The sequence below is a fragment of the Buteo buteo genome, chromosome 4 (genome assembly GCF_964188355.1).
Source record: "Buteo buteo chromosome 4, bButBut1.hap1.1, whole genome shotgun sequence".
NCBI lineage: Eukaryota > Metazoa > Chordata > Aves > Accipitriformes > Accipitridae > Buteo > Buteo buteo.
The window spans coordinates 7091439-7118903 of record NC_134174.1 but is presented as its reverse complement, the minus strand read 5'-3'; the positions used below and the strand labels follow the sequence as shown (position 1 = coordinate 7118903).

The 27465-nt window shown below is 47.1% G+C and overlaps 1 protein-coding gene across 1 annotated transcript in view; it reads right to left on the bottom strand.

The window, feature by feature from the left end:
* Positions 1-11673: 11673 nt before the first annotated feature.
* CDC123 (cell division cycle 123) overlaps positions 11674-27465 on the bottom strand; it is a 41620-nt gene continuing 25828 nt past the window's right edge. The window contains exons 11-13 of the mRNA XM_075024689.1: positions 22002-22130; positions 20107-20244; positions 11674-19496 (exon numbers count right to left, since the gene is read on the bottom strand). Coding sequence (XP_074880790.1) covers positions 19470-19496; positions 20107-20244; positions 22002-22130 — 294 coding nt within the window. The 3' untranslated portion in view covers positions 11674-19469. The remainder of the gene's footprint in view (positions 19497-20106; positions 20245-22001; positions 22131-27465) is intronic.

Below are 27465 nucleotides of genomic sequence, written 5' to 3'. Positions count from 1 at the left end.
TGAGCTGGTGAGCCCAGGCACCGCTCAAAATGATCCCTGGGAAGTTGTATCCTGCCTTGCCCATGGCTGAGGAACACAAGAGAGAAGTCTGAGGATGAAGAGGGCACACGGGAGGGACGCGAGCTTAATGCAAGGGAGCCTGTGTAGACACACAGGATGTGAAGCCTTTGGAAACCAGACTTTGTTCTCCTACTCTGTGCAGAACAATTTAGCCTCTGTTTCAGCTCCTTCTGGTCCTTCTTCCACAGGGGATGCTCAGTCCTGCAGTTCTTCCCCATGAAGATCCTCTCCCCGAACACCTTGGGGTGTTGTGGGTGCAAGGCGTGTGCTCAAAGTCCTGACTCCCATGGTGGGTTATCACAGGACAAAAGAGTGAGCCACAAAGGAATACCCCACTAGGGAAGACCTCCTCCTTCTTGATGATTGCTGTGGGTTTCAGCCCGTCACCGTGGAATCCCTGGAGGTCATGGATGCACGCTTAGGTGCCTGTAAGAGCCGACAAAGGCAAGCAGCACAGATTTCCCATCTGAGCTTCTGCACTTCTGCTAGAGAAGCTTCTGCGAACTGAGAAAGGCTGAAAGCCACTCTTTTCCCTTGTTTTACAGCAGCCTCTTTAGGCCTGGAGACCTGAATCTCAGCATAACACACTCATCCTGCTAACATGCCTCCTCTCCCTCCCCGCTCTCCTTCCAGCCTCGAGACGGATGGGAGAAGACCACTTGGGGAAGCTCCTGTTGCTGAAGGACATCCCTAGAGTGAGCACAGAGCATGAGGGAGAACCTCCTGCTCAGGGAGGACCTTCTGCAATCAGAAGTCCTTGCTGAAGAAACCTCAGAAGAAAATGCAACACCAGCAGCAGCACACAACGCTGTTCGCAGGCTTCAGAGGTTCCCAGTAGCTGGTTAATGCCATTCCAAACAGAAACCTGTTTCTCTAGCTATAAATGTCAGCCGCAAGACTGATGGTTACACGTGGCAGTTGCAGGTGTCTGGAACGACTCCAGTTAATTTATTTCAGGGTTGGGTCCTATTTTTCCCCTACGTTAATTTTAAAGAGGGCTTTGCAACCATGAAGTCACTACAGCCCTTATCTCCTGACACATGAAAGCTGTAGGCTGAATAACTTATTAGCAACCTCGATAATGAAAAACACTTCAATATTTAGGACTAATGCAGATTTCCTACTGAAAAAAACCCCAAACCTGTAAACAGCATCTGCAGCCATGTGCTCAAGGTAATAATTAAGGAGAATTATCTTTGCTATGTGTATTAAAACAACATAATTGAAGTTAAGAAATTATATGTCCATATTAAAGAGAAGCAGATCATTTTTCTGCTTAGGAAATTAACATCAAGTGGAGTAACTGCTTCCATACCTAGAAGAATCTCAGGCTGAATAAGAAAAATGAGACACCCAAACATGACGTACCAGTTTCTGTGCTCCACCCCGAGAGCCCAGCGTGGAGCAGCCTCCAGCCTTGGCCAGTGCTCCACTTTCTCCCTTGAACACCCACGGCAGAGGCTGTCTGCAGTGAGGGTCTCAGATGTTCATGGGTTTATGGAAAAGGTCCTTCTCCCTAAAGCACAGGGAAGCATGCTGAGCATGACCTGGGGAGCGAGAAGTACAGGGTGGATCTTTTACTGATTGCCAAGGCATTTAAGGTGTGGGGTATTTTAGTTAGAAATCCACGCTGCTTCCCTAGTGGCTAATCCAGGAAATAAATCTCACACGCTCTGAGATGGACGGAGTCATCATCAATCGCTGCTTAGACCCATGCGGGCCTGACGGGTGAAAAAGCACCGATTAGCACTCATTAGCACTTATTTTCAAGTCTTCTTCATGGAAACGGGTCATCAAAAGCAAGTCAAAAGTGTCCAGATTAACCAAAGTTCGTCGATATTCTAACATTTCTGACTCAAACTTATTTGAAGTTTATCTGCTAGGTAGCAGAATGTAAGCAAGGCTTGCACAGACTTAGGTTTGGGGGTTTGTTTCTACAGTGACCGATAAAAGAAACTTGCGCTGAAGGTTTTCCTGCCCTCAGGGCATTCATGATGATAGATTTTTCTCATGGATTCATTACTGACTGTTAGAGAAACTGCTACTGCAGCCTTTCCTTCAGGAGGGGGCTTTCAGAGCATCTCACTCTTGCCCATCTTTCTGTCTAGTTGCCTGTTTTCATGATATCTAATATTTTTAAGAAAGCTCTTGATCAAATTAGGTTAAAAATGGAGAAGGGTTGAGCAATAAACACACACACACATGGCATCATCACACATGATTTTCTAGAATTAAAAATGACCAGCAAATAATATTAATGCCTTTATTTTTGTTCCTTACTAAGGGTATTCACACTCTGAAGAACGTGAAATGCTGCAAGGTAAACCCTTTGAGACAGAGGACTTCCAACACACTTTCTTCCTTTTTACATGCCTGATCCCATTCTGCATCTCCTCTTCAAAAGATCCACTATGCCTTTCCCAGATGTATGCGAGTACAAAAGATACCAGATTAGTTTTCTTCCCCTGGCTGTGAGATTAGAGAGAAAAACCTATCTCCAGGCAATCAGAATCTATCATCAAGCCCACCAGGTCTTTTTGCAGCATAATGATGCCAATCAAATGGTTTCTAACTGCTGTTCCCAAGATTCTGGCTGACTTCACTACTTGGTGTGGATCATTGCCTCCTGGAAAAGGGAGAAAACCCAAATCCAAACCCAGTGCTGGAGCTGGATTCCCCCTCCTCTTCATCCCTGTGTGCTGAGAAGGGCTGGACCACCCCATCCCCAAAAGAGATGGTGGCAGCCACGTGCACATAGGAAAACACTAAGGGCTTCCATCTGAAATCAGTGAAATCAAGCATGGTTACCACTTTGAAAGGGCACACGGTACCCACTGGTGAGATTTGAAGTTTGGGGCGTGGGGGTTGTCTCACTGGATAAGGCAGAAATTTTTAGCGCATCTTGAAGAAGTAGGGTGAGGAAGGGTCTCAGGTAAGACTGAGCATAGGCAATATTAGTCCTGCAGGTTCCCCAGACTCCCCTTGTAACTTGCCTTAGCACTGGGGTTAGAATATATTTTCCTCTGAAGTCTCTTCCTGCTCATCTTTGCTCCACATTAGCTGATTTCTTTTAGAAACAACACGTAGCTCAGCACCTTTTCCCATATTGAAGGATGCTGATTTTTCTAACGAATCATGTTTTCTTGTGACAGCAACGAGCTGTCCCATAAACCATTCATTTAAAGGGAGCTCCTAGTGCGTCCCTGAGGCTGAGCGTGAGCGGCCAGGAGGCAGTGGCTGAACGTGCCTTGCGCTCCGGCTGCTGAGACACTTTGGCTCAGGCTAGGTTTGGGCAACCAGCCAACCCTCCTGCCTGTGCCAGGACACTGCCAGGCCCACGGTGTGAGCGTACACGCCATTGCTGACAGCACAGCTAGCTGCAGGACAAGGCTTCCCAGCTGAGACCAGCACAGGCTACACGACATGAACGCAGATCGAGGAGAGAACTCCAATTTTATTGAATGCAGGGACAGCTGAAAAGTGGGAGCTCTGGCAGATCCAGGGCATCCACAGTGTCTTTGTGTTGCAAGAACAGCAGGCAGGCATTTAGCCAAAATGTCCCAGAGAAGCCCTGGCAAGGGGCTGTGCTCAATGTGGTCAAGTAAGGCAAAAAATCCCCTGGGGACCAGTGCTGATCTGCCCCAGGGGAAAAAAATCCTTCCTGACCCCAGACCAGTGCACCTGCAGCATCTTCATGCTGAAAAAGAAGCATCTAATTGCTGCAAGCAATCTACCAAATCTACCAAGATGCTGAAGCATCTACCAAATGGCGTAGAGGAGCCCTGGCAAAGGGGCTCTGCTCAATGCTGCAGAGGAAGGAAAAAAAAAAACCCAGGGGACCAGTGCCAATCCTCCCCCGGGGAAAAAAAAATCCTTCCTGACCGCAGACCCAGGGCACCAGTGGTGTCTTGGTGCTGCAAGAGCAGCAGGCAGTCACTTATTCCAAAATGGCCCAGAGGAGCCCTGGCAAGGAAGGGGCTGTGCTCAATGCTGCAGAGGAAGGCAAAAAACCCCCGGGGACCAGTGCCAGTCTTCCCCGAGGGAAAAAATTCCTTCCTGACCCCAGAGCTGGCGATCGGCTATTCCCTGAGCATGTGAGCAAGACCTGATCCCGGCCCCACCGGCTGGTCACATCTACCAAGGACACCACCATTGCCCGACCCTTTCCCTTCCACAACCCAGAGACATCTCAGGAACTCCCGAGAGTGGCAAAAAAACCCCGGTCAGATTGACCTTGCGGGGAGAGAATCCTTCCCGTGCCCAGCAGGACACCAGTGGGTGCTCCGGAGCACTGGGAGAAGGTGCTGAAAAGTGATGGCCCTTGCAATCTGTTTGCAGCCCATTCCTTAGTGGCACCGGCTCTGCGGGGGACAGGGATGGCGAGCTCTGCAGTGCTCCTCAAGCGCCGAGAACGTCCTCCCGTGGTCTTGGCAAGCCACCAAGCCAACCACTGCTATCCAGCTGAAAAGGCCTGACAGCCTTGGGCACCTCCAGGTGTTTGTGGCTCTTCTCGTCTCCCCAGGAGCTTGTCTCCATTCCCCGAAGGAAGGATGAAGCAGGATTTCCATCCAGCAGATCTAACTTCGAACATGGCCCTGCCGGGAGCTGGGATTGCGGCAGAGAACCTCCGGCAGCTTCCTCCAGCCTCGAGTCTTCCCCTCTCAGCCCCTCCAGTTAATCCCACGGGCCCCTCAAAGGTGTCCTCTCCCACGCCGTGGGGCAGTCCCTGACCACTTCTGGCCCCTCAAAGGTGTCCTGTCCCCTCAAAGGTGTCCTCTCCCACGCCGTGGGGCAATCCCTGACCACTTCTGGCCCCTCAAAGGTGTCCTCTCCCCTCAAAGGTGTCCTCTCCCACGCCGTGGGGCAGTCCCTGACCACTTCTGTCCCCTCAAAGGTGTCCTCTCCCCTCAAAGGTGTCCTGGCCCCTCAAAGGTGTCCTCTCCCACGCCGTGGGGCGGTCCCTGACCACTTCTGGCCCCTCAAAGGTGTCCTCTCCCCTCAAAGGTGTCCTCTCCCACGCCGTGGGGCAGTCCCTGACCACTTCTGGCCCCTCAAAGGTGTCCTGTCCCCTCAAAGGTGTCCTCTCCCACGCCGTGGGGCAGTCCCTGACCACTTCTGGCCCCTCAAAGGTGTCCTCTCCCACGCCGTGGGGCAGTCCCTGACCACTTCTGGCCCCTCAAAGGTGTCCTCTCCCCTCAAAGGTGTCCTCTCCCCTCAAAGGTGTCCTCTCCCCTCAAAGGTGTCCTCTCCCATGCCGTTGGGCAATCCCTGACCAGTTCTGTCCCCTCAAAGGTGTCCTCTCCCCTCAAAGGTGTCCTCTCCCACGCCGTGGGGCAGTCCCTGACCACTTCTGGCCCCTCAAAGGTGTCCTCTCCCCTCAAAGGTGTCCTCTCCCCTCAAAGGTGTCCTGTCCCCTCAAAGGTGTCCTCTCCCACGCCGTGGGGCAGTCCCTGACCAGTTCTGTCCCCTCAAAGGTGTCCTGTCCCCTCAAAGGTGTCCTCTCCCACGCCGTGGGGCAGTCCCTGACCACTTCTGGCCCCTCAAAGGTGTCCTCTCCCCTCAAAGGTGTCCTCTCCCCTCAAAGGTGTCCTGTCCCCTCAAAGGTGTCCTCTCCCACGCCGTGGGGCAGTCCCTGACCACTTCTGGCCCCTCAAAGGTGTCCTCTCCCCTCAAAGGTGTCCTGTCCCCTCAAAGGTGTCCTCTCCCACGCCGTGGGGCAGTTCCTGACCACTTCTGGCCCCTCAAAGGTGTCCTCTCCCCTCAAAGGTGTCCTCTCCCACGCCGTGGGGCAGTCCCTGACCACTTCTGGCCCCTCAAAGGTGTCCTCTCCCCTCAAAGGTGTCCTGTCCCCTCAAAGGTGTCCTCTCCCACGCCGTGGGGCAGTCCCTGACCACTTCTGGCCCCTCAAAGGTGTCCTGTCCCCTCAAAGGTGTCCTCTCCCACGCCGTGGGGCAGTCCCTGACCACTTCTGTCCCCTCAAAGGTGTCCTGTCCCCTCAAAGGTGTCCTCTCCCACGCCGTGGGGCAGTCCCTGACCACTTCTGTCCCCTCAAAGGTGTCCTGTCCCCTCAAAGGTGTCCTCTCCCACACCGTGGGGCAGTCCCTGACCACTTCTGGCCCCTCAAAGGTGTCCTCTCCCCTCAAAGGTGTCCTCTCCCCTCAAAGGTGTCCTCTCCCACGCCGTGGGGCAGTCCCTGACCACTTCTGGCCCCTCAAAGGTGTCCTCTCCCCTCAAAGGTGTCCTCTCCCCTCAAAGGTGTCCTGTCCCCTCAAAGGTGTCCTCTCCCACGCCGTGGGGCAGTCCCTGACCACTTCTGGCCCCTCAAAGGTGTCCTCTCCCCTCAAAGGTGTCCTCTCCCACGCCGTGGGGCAGTCCCTGACCACTTCTGGCCCCTCAAAGGTGTCCTCTCCCCTCAAAGGTGTCCTGTCCCCTCAAAGGTGTCCTCTCCCACGCCGTGGGGCAGTCCCTGACCACTTCTGTCCCCTGAAAGGTGTCCTCTCCCCTCAAAGGTGTCCTGTCCCCTCAAAGGTGTCCTCTCCCACGCCGTGGGGCAGTCCCTGACCACTTCTGGCCCCTCAAAGGTGTCCTCTCCCACGCCGTGGGGCAGTCCCTGACCACTTCTGGCCCCTCAAAGGTGTCCTCTCCCCTCAAAGGTGTCCTGTCCCCTCAAAGGTGTCCTCTCCCACGCCGTGGGGCAGTCCCTGACCACTTCTGTCCCCTGAAAGGTGTCCTCTCCCCTCAAAGGTGTCCTCTCCCACGCCGTGGGGCAGTCCCTGACCACTTCTGGCCCCTCAAAGGTGTCCTCTCCCACGCCGTGGGGCAGTCCCTGACCACTTCTGGCCCCTCAAAGGTGTCCTCTCCCCTCAAAGGTGTCCTGTCCCCTCAAAGGTGTCCTCTCCCACGCCGTGGGGCAGTCCCTGACCACTTCTGGCCCCTCAAAGGTGTCCTCTCCCCTCAAAGGTGTCCTCTCCCCTCAAAGGTGTCCTGTCCCCTCAAAGGTGTCCTCTCCCACGCCGTGGGGCAGTCCCTGACCACTTCTGTCCCCTGAAAGGTGTCCTCTCCCCTCAAAGGTGTCCTGTCCCCTCAAAGGTGTCCTCTCCCACGCCGTGGGGCAGTCCCTGACCACTTCTGGCCCCTCAAAGGTGTCCTCTCCCCTCAAAGGTGTCCTGGCCCCTCAAAGGTGTCCTCTCCCACGCCGTGGGGCGGTCCCTGACCACTTCTGTCCCCTCAAAGGTGTCCTGTCCCCTCAAAGGTGTCCTCTCCCACGCCGTGGGGCAGTCCCTGACCACTTCTGTCCCCTGAAAGGTGTCCTCTCCCCTCAAAGGTGTCCTCTCCCCTCCAAGGTGTCCTCTCCCACGCCGTGGGGCAGTCCCTGACCACTTCTGTCCCCTCAAAGGTGTCCTCTCCCCTCAAAGGTGTCCTCTCCCCTCAAAGGTGTCCTCTCCCACGCCGTGGGGCAGTCCCTGACCACTTCTGGCCCCTCAAAGGTGTCCTCTCCCCTCAAAGGTGTCCTGTCCCCTCAAAGGTGTCCTCTCCCACGCCGTGGGGCAGTCCCTGACCACTTCTGGCCCCTCAAAGGTGTCCTCTCCCCTCAAAGGTGTCCTCTCCCCTCAAAGGTGTCCTCTCCCCTCAAAGGTGTCCTCTCCCACGCCGTGGGGCAGTCCCTGACCACTTCTGGCCCCTCAAAGGTGTCCTCTCCCCTCAAAGGTGTCCTGTCCCCTCAAAGGTGTCCTCTCCCACGCCGTGGGGCAGTCCCTGACCACTTCTGTCCCCTCAAAGGTGTCCTCTCCCACGCCGTGGGGCAGTCCCTGACCACTTCTGGCCCCTCAAAGGTGTCCTCTCCCCTCAAAGGTGTCCTCTCCCACGCCGTGGGGCAGTCCCTGACCACTTCTGTCCCCTGAAAGGTGTCCTCTCCCCTCAAAGGTGTCCTGTCCCCTCAAAGGTGTCCTCTCCCACGCCGTGGGGCAGTCCCTGACCACTTCTGGCCCCTCAAAGGTGTCCTCTCCCCTCAAAGGTGTCCTCTCCCATGCCGTGGGGCGGTCCCTTACCAGTTCTGTCCCCTCAAAGGTGTCCTCTCCCACGCCGTGGGGCAGTCCCTGACCAGTTCTGTCCCCTCAAAGGTGTCGTCTCCCCTCAAAGGTGTCCTCTCCCACGCCGTGGGGCAGTCCCTGACCACTTCTGGCCCCTCAAAGGTGTCCTCTCCCCTCAAAGGTGTCCTCTCCCCTCAAAGGTGTCCTGTCCCCTCAAAGGTGTCCTCTCCCACGCCGTGGGGCAGTCCCTGACCAGTTCTGTCCCCTCAAAGGTGTCCTGTCCCCTCAAAGGTGTCCTCTCCCACGCCGTGGGGCAGTCCCTGACCACTTCTGGCCCCTCAAAGGTGTCCTCTCCCATGCCGTGGGGCAGTCCCTGACCACTTCTGGCCCCTCAAAGGTGTCCTCTCCCCTCAAAGGTGTCCTCTCCCACGCCGTGGGGCAGTCCCTGACCACTTCTGGCCCCTCAAAGGTGTCCTCTCCCATGCCGTGGGGCAGTCCCTGACCACTTCTGGCCCCTCAAAGGTGTCCTCTCCCCTCAAAGGTGTCCTGTCCCCTCAAAGGTGTCCTCTCCCACGCCGTGGGGCAGTCCCTGACCACTTCTGTCCCCTGAAAGGTGTCCTCTCCCCTCAAAGGTGTCCTCTCCCACGCCGTGGGGCAGTCCCTGACCACTTCTGGCCCCTCAAAGGTGTCCTCTCCCACACCGTGGGGCAGTCCCTGACCACTTCTGGCCCCTCAAAGGTGTCCTCTCCCACGCCGTGGGGCAGTCCCTGACCACTTCTGGCCCCTCAAAGGTGTCCTCTCCCACGCCGTGGGGCAATCCCTGACCACTTCTGGCCCCTCAAAGGTGTCCTCTCCCACGCCGTGGGGCAGTCCCTGACCACTTCTGGCCCCTCAAAGGTGTCCTCTCCCCTCAAAGGTGTCCTGTCCCCTCAAAGGTGTCCTCTCCCACGCCGTGGGGCAGTCCCTGACCACTTCTGGCCCCTCAAAGGTGTCCTCTCCCCTCAAAGGTGTCCTCTCCCCTCAAAGGTGTCCTCTCCCATGCCGTTGGGCAATCCCTGACCAGTTCTGTCCCCTCAAAGGTGTCCTCTCCCCTCAAAGGTGTCCTCTCCCACGCCGTGGGGCAGTCCCTGACCACTTCTGGCCCCTCAAAGGTGTCCTCTCCCATGCCGTGGGGCAGTCCCTGACCACTTCTGGCCCCTCAAAGGTGTCCTCTCCCCTCAAAGGTGTCCTCTCCCACGCCGTGGGGCAGTCCCTGACCACTTCTGGCCCCTCAAAGGTGTCCTCTCCCCTCAAAGGTGTCCTCTCCCACGCCGTGGGGCAGTCCCTGACCACTTCTGGCCCCTCAAAGGTGTCCTCTCCCCTCAAAGGTGTCCTCTCCCCTCAAAGGTGTCCTCTCCCACGCCGTGGGGCAGTCCCTGACCACTTCTGGCCCCTCAAAGGTGTCCTCTCCCCTCAAAGGTGTCCTCTCCCCTCAAAGGTGTCCTGTCCCCTCAAAGGTGTCCTCTCCCACGCCGTGGGGCAGTCCCTGACCACTTCTGGCCCCTCAAAGGTGTCCTCTCCCCTCAAAGGTGTCCTGTCCCCTCAAAGGTGTCCTCTCCCACGCCGTGGGGCGGTCCCTCACCACTTCTGTCCGCTCAAAGGTGTCCTCTCCCACGCCGTGGGGCAGTCCCTCACCACTTCTGTCCGCTCAAAGGTGTCCTCTCCCCTCAAAGGTGTCCTGTCCCCTCAAAGGTGTCCTGTCCCCTCAAAGGTGTCCTCTCCCACGCCGTGGGGCGGTCCCTGACCACTTCTGGCCCCTCAAAGGTGTCCTCTCCCCTCAAAGGTGTCCTGTCCCCTCAAAGGTGTCCTCTCCCACGCCGTGGGGCAGTCCCTGACCACTTCTGGCCCCTCAAAGGTGTCCTCTCCCACGCCGTGGGGCAGTCCCTGACCACTTCTGGCCCCTCAAAGGTGTCCTCTCCCCTCAAAGGTGTCCTCTCCCACGCCGTGGGGCAGTCCCTGACCACTTCTGTCCCCTCAAAGGTGTCCTCTCCCCTCAAAGGTGTCCTCTCCCACGCCGTGGGGCAGTCCCTGACCACTTCTGGCCCCTCAAAGGTGTCCTCTCCCCTCAAAGGTGTCCTCTCCCACGCCGTGGGGCAGTCCCTGACCACTTCTGGCCCCTCAAAGGTGTCCTCTCCCACGCCGTGGGGCAGTCCCTGACCACTTCTGGCCCCTCAAAGGTGTCCTCTCCCCTCAAAGGTGTCCTCTCCCACGCCGTGGGGCAGTCCCTGACCACTTCTGGCCCCTGAAAGGTGTCCTCTCCCCTCAAAGGTGTCCTCTCCCCTCAAAGGTGTCCTCTCCCACGCCGTGGGGCAGTCCCTGACCACTTCTGGCCCCTCAAAGGTGTCCTCTCCCCTCAAAGGTGTCCTCTCCCACGCCATGGGGCGGTCCCTTACCAGTTCTGTCCCCTCAAAGGTGTCCTCTCCCACGCCGTGGAGCAGTCCCTGACCAGTTCTGTCCCAGTGGCACAGCCGGCTACGTTGCCGGGTCGTGTCACTGTGACACAGTGGGTGGCGGCCCCCCCGTGTCACAGTGGGGGACCACACATGAGGAAGGCCTTCGGGATGCTGTCCCCAAGGCGGTCCCTTGCGCCCAGCGCCGGGGGCTGTCCCTGCCCTTGGTGGCCCTGTACTGGGCACAGCTGGGACAGCCTGCTGGCCTCCCTCCCTGTGACCCCGTGCAACTGGCTCCCGCCATCACCGCGGCAGGGCCGAGACAGGTCACAGCCTGGCTTTGGCCAGGGGCTTCTCCCTGAGGAAGGGAGAGCAACGTTGTCTGTGCTCTCAGCCTGGAGGAGTCCAGCGGAGCCCCTTCCCCTAAGACCTAGGGAGACCCCCGTCAGCACAGGGCTTGGGCATTCCTTCTGTAATCCGCGCTCCTACCCCAGGGCCTCTGTGAGCAGAGGACGTCATCCAAAGTCTTGCTGTGACGAGAACTCCTTGCAGTTATCATCTCCTGCTCTGCTCCTCCTGTTCATAAAGCGTAGCGGCTGGACCTGGGAGCGTGGGAAACAGCCCGTCCTGCCTCGCACCTCTGCAGAGTCAGCTTCCCGAGCGATGGCCATGGCCTCGGCTTCTGCAGGACTTGATGATCCTTATGGGTCCCTTCCAACTTGAGATATTCTACGATTCAATCTTTGGCCACTCTCCAGTGACCAACGTATCTCTTGCAATATTGTGCCTAAAATGACACATTGCGGTACACCATCCCCACATCAAACAAAATCTCTCATTCCTTCCATCCCTCTCTCCTGCTAGCCCAGGATGACACCTGCTTTTTTCCTCCCCCAACAGCTTATTATCGCCTTGCATTTAATGGTCTCTACTGTAACTTATCCACTCCCACTGTACTGCTGCTCTGCCAGCTCTTTCCCCATTTTGTACTTCAATGTCTGATTTCTCCTTCTAACTGCAGCACTTTGCACTCGCCTCTAGCAAATTTCTTCTCGTTATTTCAGGCCATTTCAAATTCTGATACAGCCCTCAAAAGTGCCTGTATGTATTTTCAAGTCAGTGACAACCACAGATTTTTATACAGGCTATTTATTTCACAGCTCCAGTCATTAATGAAGTTATGGAAAAATACAGGCCCTGTAATAAAATGTATAGTGGTCTCACTCAAAGTACCCTCTCTGGCTACATACCAATAGCTATTCCAAGTGCAATTTTTCTGCTACATTGTGATGATTTAGTTCATTTCCTTCTTTTGCTTGTAAAAAGGATATAGTGAGGCAAAGAAAACATTAAATGCATCAGTTTTCTCTGAATCACCCATCGTTTTTTCTCCATCCCCTCATCTTTTCACACTTAATCATGTGTTCCTTCCAATTTCTGCAGTTTCATTTTGATTGATCCTTACAAATCCTCGCTATGCCATTTTTTCCTTCACATCAGGAGAGTGCTGCTGGGCCATTAAAAAAGCACGACTCTTCAGTTATCCCACCCATCATCTCCCAAACAGACCCAGACACCAACACCCACACTTACCAAAACTGCCTTTTGAGGTCCTTATTCTGCACATCTCATCTCCCTGCTTTCTCAAAAGCACCAAATGCCAACTCCACAGCCGCTTTCACCTGAATTACCTCTGACTTTAAGATTTTTAACCACTTCTAATAAGCCTGACTGTAATCCAGAACAGCCAACTCTACAATAACACGCTGTACTTTCTGAAATACAAACTGTCCTCTTGAAAAAATCTATTAACTCCTTGTCTTTTCAAGTCTTCCGGTGTTAACTTTCCCAACAGATACCCAAGTAGCAAATACCTTCCATTTCCACCAGACTTCATAATTTGAGCATACTGGTGGATGAAAAATTGGAGATTAGCCCACAATGTGTGCTTGCAGCCTGGAAAGCCAGCTGTATCCTGGGCTGCATCAAAAGAATCGTGACCAGCAGGTCGAGGGAGGTGATTCTCCCCCTCTACTCTGCTCTGGTGAGACCCCCCCTGCAGTACTGCGTCCAGCTCTGGGGTGCCCGACATAAGAAGAAGATGGACCTGTTGGAGCGAGTCCAGAGGAGGCCATGAAGATGATCGGTGGCTGGAGCACTTCTCCTATGAAGACAGGCTGAGAGAGTTGTGGTTGTTCAGCCTGGAGAAGAGAAAGCTTCAGGGACAACTCATTGAGGCCTTTCAACATATAAAGAGGGCTTATAAGAAAGATGGAGAGAGACTTTTTACCAGAGCCTGTAGCGACAGGACAAGGGACAACAGTTTTAAACTGAAAAAGGGTACATTTACATTGAATATAAGGAGGAAATATTTTATGATGAGGGTAGTGAGACAACGGAACAGGTTGCTCAGAGAAGTTGTGGATGCCCCATCACGGTCAGGGCCAGGTTGGACGGGGCTTTGAGCAACCTGATCTAGTGAAATATGTACCTGCACAATGGCAGCTGGGCATGGACTGGATGATCTTTAAAAGGTCCCTTCCAACCCAAACCCTTCTGTGATTCTATGATTCCCAAGCTTTGGAAATACAGGCACTGTTGATGGTCAGCATCATGCCTCCAGCCCTTCCTGAGCCACAGATCTCTCTGTTCCAGTGCTGCAGTTTAACTCCCAAAGTCTCTGCAATGCCCATCAACCATTTTTGACATATATTGACAATGAGTTCCTCCTGTGTATTCCTCATACCAGTGTACAGATGTTTTAGCTTAACATGTTGCTTTATTCTCCCTCCTGCCTCTTACGGTCCCTGCTCCAATGAATAATTCATTTACATCAATGAAATGCAACAGTCTGTCAGGACACAGAGTTTCATAGCAGAAGCAAAGACAGAAACCAAAAGTCCAAGCCCCTCCACCATTTGGATTTGAGCCCTAAAGACTAGAAATAACAAGTATTGATTGTTTTCTTTCTCTTGGCTAGAAATGCTGTTTAGGAGTCACAAATCTTTCCTGAAAGTTTATTTGTAACTAACATGCTTCCATGAAGAAAGGTTCTGAGAAGTCAGCATTTTTGACTGACCAGCCAACCAACCTTTCCCTACAACCTGCCAAAACACATCATTGGAAGAAGTCTGGTCAGCTATTAAGAGGACCTTAGAGCAGTCAAAACACTCAGTACCCAAGGAGTACATTACTACAATAGTTCGCACACAGAAATATAGCAGGTCCCTCCCGTCACCAAAAAAACCCACTCTTAACTGCAGTGCCGATGTCTTTATTACTATAAAAATCTAAAATCACACATTACTGCTTAAGGACTCCGTACCTTTGAGAAAGCTTCAGGTCTGCACAAAATACTCCAGTTATGGCAAAAAGTCTTATTTTAATTCTATATAATTTCAGGATGACCGCAAGTTGGAGACTTTCTCTTTACAGAGGTCATCAAATTCAAACAGAAGACACTGTTAATTCAACATCCAGGCAAACTTTTGTTAAGAGATTTATTAAGCCTCTAAATATCAGCATTACCAAGAATCCACCATGAATCAAAAGCATGATGGTCTGTTTCTGTATTACACTTTAAGGCCCATCTTCTTTAAGCCAAAGATATGTATTTTAGTTCAATATTTCTTGAAGTGATAGACTTGCTCTCCAAACACAACCTGAATTGTATACTCTTGGACTCTAAAGTTGAAATTATTTACCAATTGCCAGGCTGATTTGCCTATTTATATTCACTGACAGATACCCCATGGTCTTCTCTGGCTATTTAACACTTCAGATTTGGGACAGTTTGTGAAAGCCAAACTAACTCAGTCATGCACAAAGCTACCAGAAGTATTTTTACACAGGTTTGTGCCACGCTACTACCCATCTCCACACTACCACTGATCTATTTTGGAATCCTTCCATTTGGGAATGCTTTCTTGAAAGCCTGAAACCTTGACGGTTTAGTCTAATAGTTTACCTTGCTTAAACGGCATCTGAACTGCATCTCACCGAGTACCTTTTTTCCAGCCAGCACTGCACCCTGGACATCAGCAACAGGTGAGTGCGTAAGAATGAGATACATGAAATTTCTAGCTAAGGACGTCAGATGCAGTTATGGGGATTTTTACAAGCCATACACTGTGACCAGAATCTAACAAGTGGTATTCATTTTACTGAGGCTTGGAGCTGGCTATTATTCCCCTACTTCTAGGGGTTTTTTCAGATATTATACAGCACCTCTCAAGAAAATCTCTTTCTAAGAGGGAGGGGAAAGCGGACAGAGAGAGGTTTTAAAATTCATGCTGCTGCTTACTCTGATCCTAACGTTCACCCAAATACTAGATTGGTGGGTCAGGGAAGATGAGGACAACACTGGAAAAAGAGGAGTCAAAGGAGTACAAACAGAACAGTCAGTCTGCAGCCCAGAAGTGCAGGAGCATTATTTCAAATCCTGAACTAAGCCAGTACATGTTAATAATTCTTATTTACGGGGTTACTGGAATCCTGATCCCCACTATCCATCTAGAAGATTAAATATCACAAGCATTGGCTGTGAAACAACGAAGACTTTCCTTTGGCACTCCTGGCAGAGCTGCAGTCCAAGAAGTGAGCCTCACTACACTTGATCCATTAGACATAGCCAGGCTTCTTAAGAGTTTGACAAGCGTATGATCTGTATAAAACAACTTCCCTCTAAAACGTCTCATGTTTGTCATCTAGGTGAGATTACAAGTATCTTTATATAATATTTTAAGCATGTAACTAAGAATATATAGTTAGCCCTTACTTAGCAAATGGTGATCATATCATTGAATCACATGAACAAGGACCTGAACAATTGGAATTCTGCATTTTCAAATTTCTCTATGATGGCTAGAGGCAGTAACTGATCTTATGATGACCTGAAATTGAATTAAAAGCATCATATACTATTCAGTTTAAAACTGATCTGAAGCCTTTTTAATGCATCAACATTAGCTTCCTCACCTCCCCAAGAGGAATATGTTGGTTAATTACCCTCGCAGATCAAAAGGTCATATGGGATGAAAATTCTTTTAGAAGAGGAATCTTTAATCTAACAGACAAAAAAAAATAATCAACATTTGGTTACCTGAAGTTGGAGAAAGAAGCAAAGTAAATATCAAGTATGTATTTAAATTGTAAGGATATGATATTTGGGGGAATCTGATTATGTAGAACAGATTTTTATAGTGGGGACTCTTTCTGTATCAGGACCTGAACATGGGACTAGTATTTTTGCTCTGCTACCTTCTATGGTTCTTCATTAAGACTAAACCCAGAGGAAATGGCATAAGTTCTTGCAACTCTGAAATAAAGTTAGTTATCAGCGTTTGATAGCTTGGCTGAGCAGTCCATTAATTCAGACTGGTCATCTGTTAGCAAATCATAGGGGAGAAAAACAAACTTTGAATTCACTTATCACTAGCATATGACTATAAAGAGAAGTCTTTGAGTATGCTGAACAGCTGTTGAAACCGATGAGGGATGGAGGGGTAAGCTGGGCCAGAGGGCACTGGGTAGGAGACAGGAGCAACACAGCATGTCATTATGGTGGTCCTTTAACTAGAGGACCAGCACAGGCTAGCAACAAGCAAAGCCATTTAGGGAGCCAGGTGCTGGGCCAATGTCCAATTCCACTGCCATTTGTCCTAGAAGAGCTCAACTATAAATGCAGAGCACCCACAAAAGACTGCAGTTCTTGCAAATACACAAAAGTTGCCAGCAAGTCTAAGAGCTCTGCACTGACTATGGTCAGTTCACTTGGTGACGCCATTTTCAGGATCAATAATAATGTCAAGAATCAAAGGACTGTTAAAAGGCTACTGCTCCAGCCTACTCACCTAAAGGGACACTCTAGAGTGCATAGGGTCCCATCAAACTGGTCCTGACACTGTATATGTTCTGGTGAATATCCAGCACAGAAAGCTATGATAATGGTAAATTAATTAGTGGAGCCCATAAAAAAGATGCAGGAAACTATCTTACAGCTTTAAACCAAGACTCAAGACAATAATCTGTAGTTCAAAAGCATTTATGAATCTACTGGAAATTCCAAGGCATTATCCAAGGCATTATCTGTGTAAAGGAAGTGTGGTTAGATCATCACAATTGTGTAAGTTATGGCTAGAAACTTTAAAAGAAAAAGGAAAGCTTTGTTATTTTTTATGTTTTGAAGTTCATACCTGATTTAGAGACATTTATACTCAGATAATCCCTCTGATAAGGGTGAGAAAAACTCATCCAAAATCCTATAGTATGGCAGGATTAGGTACAGCATTTGACACTGTCCTACACAACATCCTTGTCTCTAAATTGGAGAGACATGGATTTGATGGATGGACCACTTGGTGGATAAAGAATTGGCTGGATGGTCACATTCAGAGTTGTGGTCAATGGCTCGATGTCTGAGTGGAGACAACTGACGCTGGTGTTCCTCAGAGGTTGGTAATGGGACCAGAGCTGTTTAACATCTTTGTTGGTGACATGGACAGTGGGATTGAGTGCACCCTCAGCAAGTTTGCCAACAACACCAAGCTGTGTGCTGCGGTCGACACGCTGGAGGGAAGGGATGCCATCCAGAGGGACCTTGACAGGCTTGAGAGGTGGGACTGTGCGAACCTCATGAAGTTCAATAAGGTCAAGTGCAAGGTCCTGCACATGGGTCGGGGCTATCCCAAGCACAAATACAGGCTGGGCGATGAATGGATTGAGAGCAGCTCTGCAGAGGAGTTGGGGCTGTTGATTGACAAGACGCTCAAAATGAGCCAGCAACATGTGCTCACAGTCTAGAAAGCCAACTGTACCCTGCGCTGCATCAAAAGAAGCGTGGCCAGTCAAGGGAGGTGATTCTCCCCCTCTCCTCCGCTCTTGTGAGATCCCACCTGGAGTACTGTGTCCAGCTCTGGGGGCTCCAACATAAGGACACAGACCTGCTCAAGCGAGTCCAGAGGAGGCCATGAAGATGATCAGAGGGCTAGAACACCTCTCCTATGAGGACAGGCTGAGAGAGTTGGGATTGTTCAGTCTGGAGAAGAGAAGGCTCCAGGGAGATCTTATAGCAGCTTTCCAGTACCTAAAGGGGGACTACAAGAAAGCCAGAGAAGGACTTTTTACACGAGCATGTGGGAACAGGACAAGGGGCAATAGCTTTAAACTGAAAGAGGGGAGATTTAGATGAGATGTAAGGAAGAAGTTCTTTATTGTGAGGGTGGTGAGGCGCTGGCACAGGTTGCCCAGAGAGGCTGTGGATGCCCCATCCCTGGCAGTGTTCAAGGTCAGGTTGGATGGGGCTTGGAGCAACCTGGTCTGGTGGAAGGTGTCCCTGCCCATGGCAGGGGGGTGGAACTAGATGGTCTTTAAGGTCCCTTCCAACCCAAACCATTCTGTGATTCTATAGCCCAGCCCTAAGTTAATGATCCTCTACTTTGTGTACAAAAAGCTATTAAGAAGATTCCATTGCTTCAAGAGTAGGGCAGATCTTGTACTCTCAGCCTGCAGGAGCTTTAATCTGTGATGTTTCGTCAATGTATTTAGTAGAACGGGATTCTTAATCTTCATAATCTTTAACTAGAGTAAGTATTCATTCAAAACTGAAGCTAAATACAGACAGTAAGTAATAATTTAACATCTAAGCTCAGATTTACATCTAAGAACAGATTGTAACCGAGCACCATATCAATTTGACAGCAAAAGCAAGGCAAGGAACATGAACAGCTTTATATACGCACATAACTGGTTTGAAATAGGAACCAGTTTCCAGGGGCTATGAGCACCTCCAAATGTCCTTTCATTTCAACAGGAATTGTGCACACTGTTAATAAATTACTGATGCCATGCAAGCACTTATATCCAGAAGTTAGCTGGTTCTTCATCTGAAACTGTCCACCCCCCACCTCCCAAGTAACAGCAATCGGTAACAAGAGCTTCTGTTTCCCCAGATTTAGCCAAGCTTCCTTTTACACAAAAAACATGAAGAACCACCAAATGAATACAGAATTTTAAGAGCTGAAAGAGTAATTATTTTCTTAAGAAACTCAGAGATGTGATACAAAAGAAACAAGACTGAGTCCACATATAAAATTACAGGTTGATGTTATGTTTAACTATTTCTGTTAAAGCCACAGATGATGTCTAGTATGTAATCATGTTAAAAAGTAAGTTTCAAGAAAGCTTTACTATGAAAATGAAATGAAATTTGGTGAAGTTTAACAAATTTCATAACCTTAGCTACTGTGAAAATATTACTTTACTTGAAATGCATTCAGAATTTCAAATTCCTGAAATGCAAAATGTTCAAACCATAAGTAGTCTGCTCTAGTTATACAGCTATTCTCTGAAATGAAGTATTAGCCCTCATAACAAAGAAAAAAAAAAAATCTCTTCTCCACTTTTTTTTTTCCTCTTCTTTTTTACATAAAGGAAGGATAAGAAGTGCTCACAAAACAAGTCAATTTGCAATTTTAAAAGGTTACTACAGAAAAAAAAGGTACATTCCTTTCTTTCCTTGTGACTATACTATATTGTAAGCAAGACTGTGCCTAAATTCAGAGAATGCTTGATGTTTTAACTGCACAAGCATTAAATGTTGTCATATTTATCACTGAAGAGTCCAATGGCATACTTCAATGGCATCAATCTTCACAGTATGAGATAGGAAAGCAGTCGTTCAGTTCTATTCAGATTGTTGCTTGCTTGCACCATGGTGTAATTGTATTTAACCTGGAATCTAGTGAGAACTCACCCTGACCTTTCATGTTTCCCTGAAAAAGCTTTTCTACACTTTTATATGAACCAACAGACACAGAGGATGAACAGCTCTTCAGTTCTTTCATTGACTATAAAAAGCAGGTTTTCTTTAAATCAATAGCTTAATAGTTATGCTAAATATAGCTTTTGCCACATTTCTTGCTTGTAATTCAACGTAATTCTTCTTGGTACCTCAGTCATCTTCTTGCTGATTTCTTTTCTGTCAACGGAACAGGAGAGTTCATAATGTTAGGACACAGTTATCTGAAGTAAGAGCACGAATAAATCATGACAAGTGTTTCCAGATACAATGGATGTTAGAAAATGACTGCATTTCTAAGCCATTTTTTGAATGGTAAGAGATAATGTTTCCAGCAAATGGAACAGAACAATATCAACCCTCTCCCTCATCCCAAAGTACAGGATTTTATTTCCAGTAAAGAACAAGATTTGCCCCATACGTTAACCAAAGGAATATACAAGAACCAGAAAACATGGTGGTGGTGGAAGAAGTCAGTGGTCAAGATGAAGACAATCTGTCCTCCCTTCCCTAGCTTACAAAGATGTCATGTTTTCATGTCACTGTCCATCAAAGGAACAGAGAAATTGTATTGAAAAAGGAATAAGTGTTTGTTTTTTCCTAGTATACTTATCTTTTAACTTTTAAAGTTCTTAAAAGCATTAGCTTCAGCCATTCAAAAAAATACATTTCCATTTATACTACATTGGTATTGACATTTATGTTAATTATAAAAGCACAATTCCAGGCACTTTGATGTTGCTGTGTCACAAAGATGGAAGGTCAGAAATTTCTTTCCACTACTTCTTACCAGTTTAAGAAAGTCAATTAATTTGTGAACATCCTCTCCTGTAGAAAGGTCCACAAAATCTTTCGGCAGTCGGTAACTCAGGTATGGGCTAGGCTGGACAGTGACTTTACTGTTCGTACAACGGAAAACTGGATAGTCCTTTGGAAAAAGATATTTGATAAGAAAAGAACAGTGTATGTGAATAAAGCTAGCAACATTTCTTGAACTCCTCCATGACATCGTCTGAGTCACTTTGCCAATGAGTTTATTTGGCATTCATTCAAGTAAACCTGTGCTTTCTAAAAATTGTAGTTTTCTCATTAAAAAGTCTGCCCACTTAAGCAAAAGTTAAAATGTTAATATGAGTCAAATAAAGGCATTCATTCCCTCACTTTAAAATTTCTACACTGTATCAATTATTAATGCATTTAATACACATACACTTATAACAGTGCTGTAACAATGGAGCTGTAAGGAACTTTGTGCAATAGTATCTACATAAATATGTGGATAAAGAAAATATTTATGATAGAACCCCTAAACTTGTCTTCACAGGTCCCTTGTTTAAACGCATGTTTGCAAATACAACCTTACTGAAATTATGATCCAAGTTTTCCAACCAATCTACTTACTGAGGGGAAAAGTATCTCTATAAAATATCCAAAAATACCTCTAAATGCACAATTGTAGCAACAGGTTTTGGGTAACCTGATATAATTTTCAGTTGAACACATTGACATACAACATAATTGCCCACTGTATGGCAATAAATAGCTTCATTTTAAAGACAGAAGTTCAGTAACTTCAGATCAGATTCTGTGATCAATGTATGCTGAAGCATGAAGATGAGTCATTCTACTTTTCATCCAGGCTTACACCAGAGAAAACTTTGTAAAGCATCTGGCACTGAGAAAATGAAATCCTCAAAACAAAATTCAGGTGTCTCACGGACAGCTCAAGAATTGGGAGTGTTTTAACAAAGGAGACACAGCTTTCAGCAGGACGGTTCATTGAATGGGTTTTCATACAGCAATAGCCACACAGTGAGACTAAGAGAAAATGGCATGAATGATAGCCTGCAGAGTGGAGTATTTCCCTTTCAACGTGTTATGAAAATGGCGACAGAACTAAAGCAAAGCTCAAATGTTAAAATCAGCTCAATAAAACATGTCATTTCAGTTAGCTCTAATGCAGTTTAACAGCTAGAAAATAAAGAAAAGCCCATGCTGTCCAACGACTTGTCAAGATGTGCAAGTCTCAAGCATGCAGTGAGAAAAAAAGTTGGACTACAAATAAATTAAGATTATTCCTCCCTCTCTGTATTAACGGGAAGTTATTTGTTTTTACAGAGGCAATGCAGCTTGGAAGAGGGATAGAAAAGCCCTGCTCTGCAAGTCTAGGGAGTTCAACCAGAGGACAAGGCTTCCCTGAGGGTATCCGATATGAGGGAGAGACAGAAGTTAAGCTTCTTTTTGCCTTCCCCCAAACATAAATCTAGAGCTCTGGGAAACTGTATGACAGATATCAGGAACAAAGCAGAACTAAGTGATTAAATAGAAAAGTAACAGAGTTTAAGAGAAACTGAGAAGAGCACATCAAAACTGCATAAAAGCAAGTTTCATGGCATTTTCTTTGCAACGTGGTCAAAGCTGCAATATGGGCTTGTACTTACTGTTTGAACTAAAGATTCCCTTGCAGGCATTTAAAACTAGCATGCAATAGTTGTTGGGATTAACTACTGTATAATATGGTAGATTCTACTTACAAAGAGTTTATGTTTCATGATGTAAGGAATCCATTCACTTCAATGGGATTTGCATCACAATTTGATTATAACAAAGAAAGAAAGAGGAAAAAAAAAAGGCCCTAATGCCTGTTGGATTTGTTAGTCAGCCCCCCTCACCGCAGGGCTGTACCTGTTCTGTTGCTTCCCCTTCACCCTGGTGTCCTTTCAAGTTTTTCCCAGAGGTCAGTTCTTCCCATGTAAATAGCAGGGAATCTGTTACTTCACCAAATGGGTTAAAATCTATTAACCAAATCTTACCCTACGATGGAACAATAGAAGAATTACAACAAGCCACAGAATTAAGACACACAAAAAAAAAAGAAGAAGAAAAAATCAGAATACATCTATATTACTGTAGTATGCTTGGTCTTTAGATAAAAAGATGTCAAATTGAAATCACCTGGTTTTAAGCACTTAAAATATTCTAACATCCTTTACATTAGACAGTTTTAAAACACAGCAAGCTATGAATTTTTTTTTTTTTTTTTTTTTTAAACTGAAGATCAAATAGAGCTCAAATAAACTGAATTCAGTTCTATGCAAGGTGTTTTCAGATGAGTCCACAGAAGTTCTGTCTAATCCCCATGGTCCTCCAAGATCCCCAGACAGCATAAACAAGGCATATCTATTTAAAAAAAAAAAAAAAATCAAACCAAACCACCCAACACCACCCCCAAACAAACAAAAACCCCACCCAAACAGGGATTTTGCTTTCCATCAAAAGCCACCTCAGCACTGCTGTACATTCAGCAGTCTACAAGAATTGCTGTTCTTGGTCTCAGAAGGAACTCTAAACATACAGAGCAGGGTCTGCAAAATGGTATCGGAGATCATGAAAGCTGAAAGGTGCTGCACAGATACAGATAAAGAATAACTTAAAGGCATTTTTAATATAGCCATTACTAGTAGTCCAGACTAGTTTCTCCTGCCTCATCTTTAATACATTTGTGTTCCAAACAGTTCTGGTAGCATGAACAACAGCATGCCTGTTTTACAGCTGAAAAATGAAAGCAGAGAGACTAACAAGACACATTAAAGGTAACAGAGACGTCTGCGGGGGAGCAAGAAATAGTTTGTGTTCCTTGAGTCATCTCAAGATACAACCCCCAGCACAGGGCCATCTTTTCTTACCCAAGAAAGTGTCGTCTATTCTCATAAAACAAAACATTATAATAAATTATAATGAAATATGACTACAACTGCTAGTAAGAATTTGCAAAACAAGTACTACATCTGGAATAAATCAGATCTATCAAATATGGAAAGAAAAAGGTTGCTGTAACATAAGCAGGACTGAAGGGTTTTATTGTGTTTATTAAAGATCAACTGGAATTTGAAAACAAACCTGAAGACTGTGTAGCTACTAAAATCTTATTTTGCTTTCTCTTTCTTTCCCTCATTCCTGAAGGATCTTCTTTCTTTAAAAGATCTTCCCTATCTTGATACAAACAGCAAACATCTTCAATGATTTACACTACAGCGATCTGGTTTCTAACTTACAAAGATGCTTTTGAAGCATAAAGAGTAACATGGAGACTTCCTCTCCCACCCACACTGCCTAAGCTACCCCCACAGGCACTAACGCACTATAGAATAGGAAACGCATGGAAACCCGTACAATAGAGAACAGAAATGCTCTGGCTGCTCTGTTACCATCCACAGCGAGTTACTCATGCAGGTGGGGGGAGTCCCAGCACAGATGAAACCAGTGATGCTACTTGTAAACTGGAACTGAGCCAGCACCGTGACCAGTGAGCCTGTGGTTGCACGCAGGCTTTCACAGGTCTCTCGGGGCAGATCCACGAGGTACAGCTCTCACAGAGAAAATTTGAAGAAGCCAATGCACTGCAACAGTAGTACTGAAACCAGACAAAAGAAACTGCGAATTGTGGGGACACAGACCCGTGTGGTTTCTTTCTTGTTTCACAAGGGTGAAGAAGCACTGATCTTCTAGTGCAACACCTCTGCACAAATAGACACCATCAGTGCAGAGGGCGAACAGGGGCAAGCTCTGCTATCATTTTCCATCTCTGTTCCTCTTCAAAAGGCAGTCACAAATTCTTATTATGAATGATGTTTTACTTTTGCTAATGGGGACATCTTATTAGCTCCAAGGCAGCAGGAGGAGGAATCTGTAATTTTAGATTCATTCTATCACACTAGAAAAACAAGCTAATGAACCAATTTAATCACAGACAGAAGCAACGGCTGGTAAAGTTCGTTAAGCAGTTCAGAGAATTTTTCCTTGCATCAGAAGTGTTTATACTTAACAAAGGACTTCCCTGTGAAAGGCTTTCACAGAGACTCCTCCTCGCCCCAAGTACATAAAACTCAGCTTTTTCATAGGAATTCAAAATCATTTCTCTAAAGAAGAAATCAACCCTGGAAAAAACTGAAAATTGGTTTTGAGACTACTGAAAGCGACACCTGTTTTTTGTGAGTACCACCAGTATTTCTCCCTCCCTGCAGACAGCAGTACACCATCTACAACACCAACTGTTTTCCTTGAGATGGCCTTAAATCTGCACTGAGCTTTGGTAGCTGCAAATTGATGAGATGTAGCAAAACAAACTAAATATCCCTTTTCAAGGCTCATGAACGGGAATGTATATAACTCTGGGTCAGTAACCAAAATCTCTTTTCTTAAGACTAAACGCTCTTTCAAGTCTTATATGCAATGTCATGGTTTAAAGGTAGTTTCAGATTACTTGCACTGTGTAGTCCACTGCACTAAAGAGCAGTAGTAAAGCTATTTACCTGCCATCTGGTATTGGTAATCTTTGTCATATGAGAGCACCGAAATGCACAAGTCAGGAAAGCAAAGTTGTGCATATCTGGAGGGGAAACAACCCAACCTGTATTACATAAGATTTTTTTCTCGTCCTAAACCAGGAACCAATAGATTTACCATATCACGTCAGCTTCACACTTTGTTTTACTAAAGCATTAAGCAACAGGCTGCTGAAAGGAACTGCCTATGACAAAGACTGTTCAAAGGAATTTAAAAGACAGATAAAACGCAAACTGAACTGTTACATCTCCCTAACTCCAGCTGCACCTTCCTGCAGAGTGACCATGCTCACAAGGCAGAGACGCAAACACTAGTTCGCACATTAACAACAGCAGCTGTGAGCTAGCAGTGGTCAGGAGGCACTCGCTGCACTTCTTTGTCTTACCACACAAGTTGTTAACACCTGGGAGATAATACAAAGAGCAACAGAGCTGATTCTCAGGCTTGTCAGCTGTTGCACAATGACTGTGAACCGCTAGCAGCAAAAAAACCCAAAACAGAAATGGATCCAAACGAAAACAGGCTACCAGTCCTGCAACACAACCTCTTCAAGACTAGGTCTCCAGATCATCCAACTTGGAAGACTGTATGACAGTGTTTCTTCCTTAAAAGATGACTTGTCTGAGAAGTCAGGCACTAACTCAGATGAGTTTGGTAAAGAGAGTGTAACAGGAAAGGCAGACACATAAAAGCTTATTCTCAACCAGGCCACCACTGCTTCTATGCCAACCTCCAACAAAACGAGCAGGACCTGTGGCAGCCTACCCCATACAGTCTCTCAAGTAACTAAAGCAAGCACAAGGAGGGGGTTGCTCTCTTTCACAACCATATCAAAGAACAAGCTTCTCCAAGACGCATATTTAGAGTTGAAAGAATTTAAAACAAGCAGACACTGGGCATTTCTCTCGTTCTGTAGGTGAGGTTGCTGTGCAACCAGCCTGATGAGGAGCATGGGCTCTGGAAATTAATCACACTCAGCAACACTCAATATTATTTTGCTGCCTATAACTCACGTACAAAGGGAGCGATGAATAATACAGTTGCAAACCACAAAAGTATGTGTGAAAGGCGGAGGATCTGACACACAAAGGGCTACCTGGCAGTTTACAAGACCTGAGGGTAGAAGGCACTGAGAGATATCTACAAACATATACTTTATCTTGACAGATGAAGAAACAATGCTCATTTGAGATCACACAGGCTGAAACCTTTTACTTAAATAATCTGTCTTCATGCCTCAGCTGTGAGGCAGAGTACCCAACGGCAGAACGTGGTTCAATGCTGAAGAAGCGCTGCTCCTCATTTTGCCTGACAGCATCCTCAAGTCTGATGATCTGAGCCTGGGCAGGTAATTTTCATTACCGATCAGCATGGCTCTTTTTAGCCCATAGCCTGATTTTAGGTACCTACGTTAAAAGTTGTGCTGAGTAGCAGTACAACAGTTGTTTTTCACATGACACACATTCCTGCTTAGTTTCTGTTTTGCAAACTATGGCACAATTTACTATTGCACAACTACAAAATACTTTAGCAACATTCAAAGTCAGAATCAGGACTTACTGCAAATACTCCCAACTCAACTCAAATAAAGACCTTCTCCAATCCAATAACTGAACAACTCAAACAGTGAGACTCATAAACATGTATAACAAAAGTATATAGCAAATTTTTTTTTTTTTTTGCATTTCTGGTTCAGGATTTGGAAAGGAATTTAAGCTGAAACAAAGACTTACTTCTCATGCACTAATGTGATTCCCAAAATCAGGTTTTGAGATTTAAGGCTACACAATGCATTTTTGGTTGTGGTTGCTTTTAAAACAATAAATGTGTGCCTTTCAAGCGCAATTCATCTGACCTGTTTCTCTCCATTGACACTGGGAGAGGTCAGGATGACTAACTTTGATATTGGCAGCTGAAGTTCAGATGGGACATTTCTCCCCACTCTGTTGCTATCTGGATGTTCAGGGTTCTGATCTGCTGAGCACTCAGAACCACAGCTGGAGCAGTTTTAAAGAAAAAAAATTAGCCTCCATCTGTCTCAAACTGGGCACACCACATTCATATACTCTTTTGACAGTTATCCTTTCATACCCTAGACTTCCATATATAAAGTACAAGTTATCATTTTCCAACCTCACAAGGATAATCTGAAGAAATGATTAGTTTTGATAAGTTCAGATGAACTTATGGAACTTATGTTTTTCAGGGAAAAACATAATGGGGGTGGGGGGGTGGGGAAGCCCAAGGAATGATTTTTTGAGGAAAACATGGTAGGAATCCCCCAAGCTTTTTTTAGTGAGGAAAATATCACCCCTGCCTTATTTTTTTAAATATCCCAGCCATTCTGGCTGATTGTTCAGATACATTTCAGTCAAAAGCACCCAGACTAAGCACTATGCAGAGGGGAACCTTAGTAACAGGTAGTGCTTTGCTAAAACAATTCAGTAATGTTGCGTGACATTGATTAAGTACCCATCTTTCTTAAAAGAAAACTAAATTGCCTTCAGTAGACTCACAGAACTGACAAAATTGCAGCTGAAGCCAAAGTTATGTGCTTTAAGACAGACCACTTCTCTGGAAGGTATTTACTAAATAATTACATCACTGGCATAGACATATTTACACACCTAATCCTATTATTCTCCTACTGTGGACAGTGTCTAAAATAGAAAAAGACCTGGCGAACAGAATGATAACATCAAGTAGTTTGGGGGGTTTGGGAGTTTTTGTTTGTTTCTTTGGGGTTTTTTTGCCACTTCTAGGACCACTTCTAGGAAGATGAAGCTATTATTTGCTTCATTGC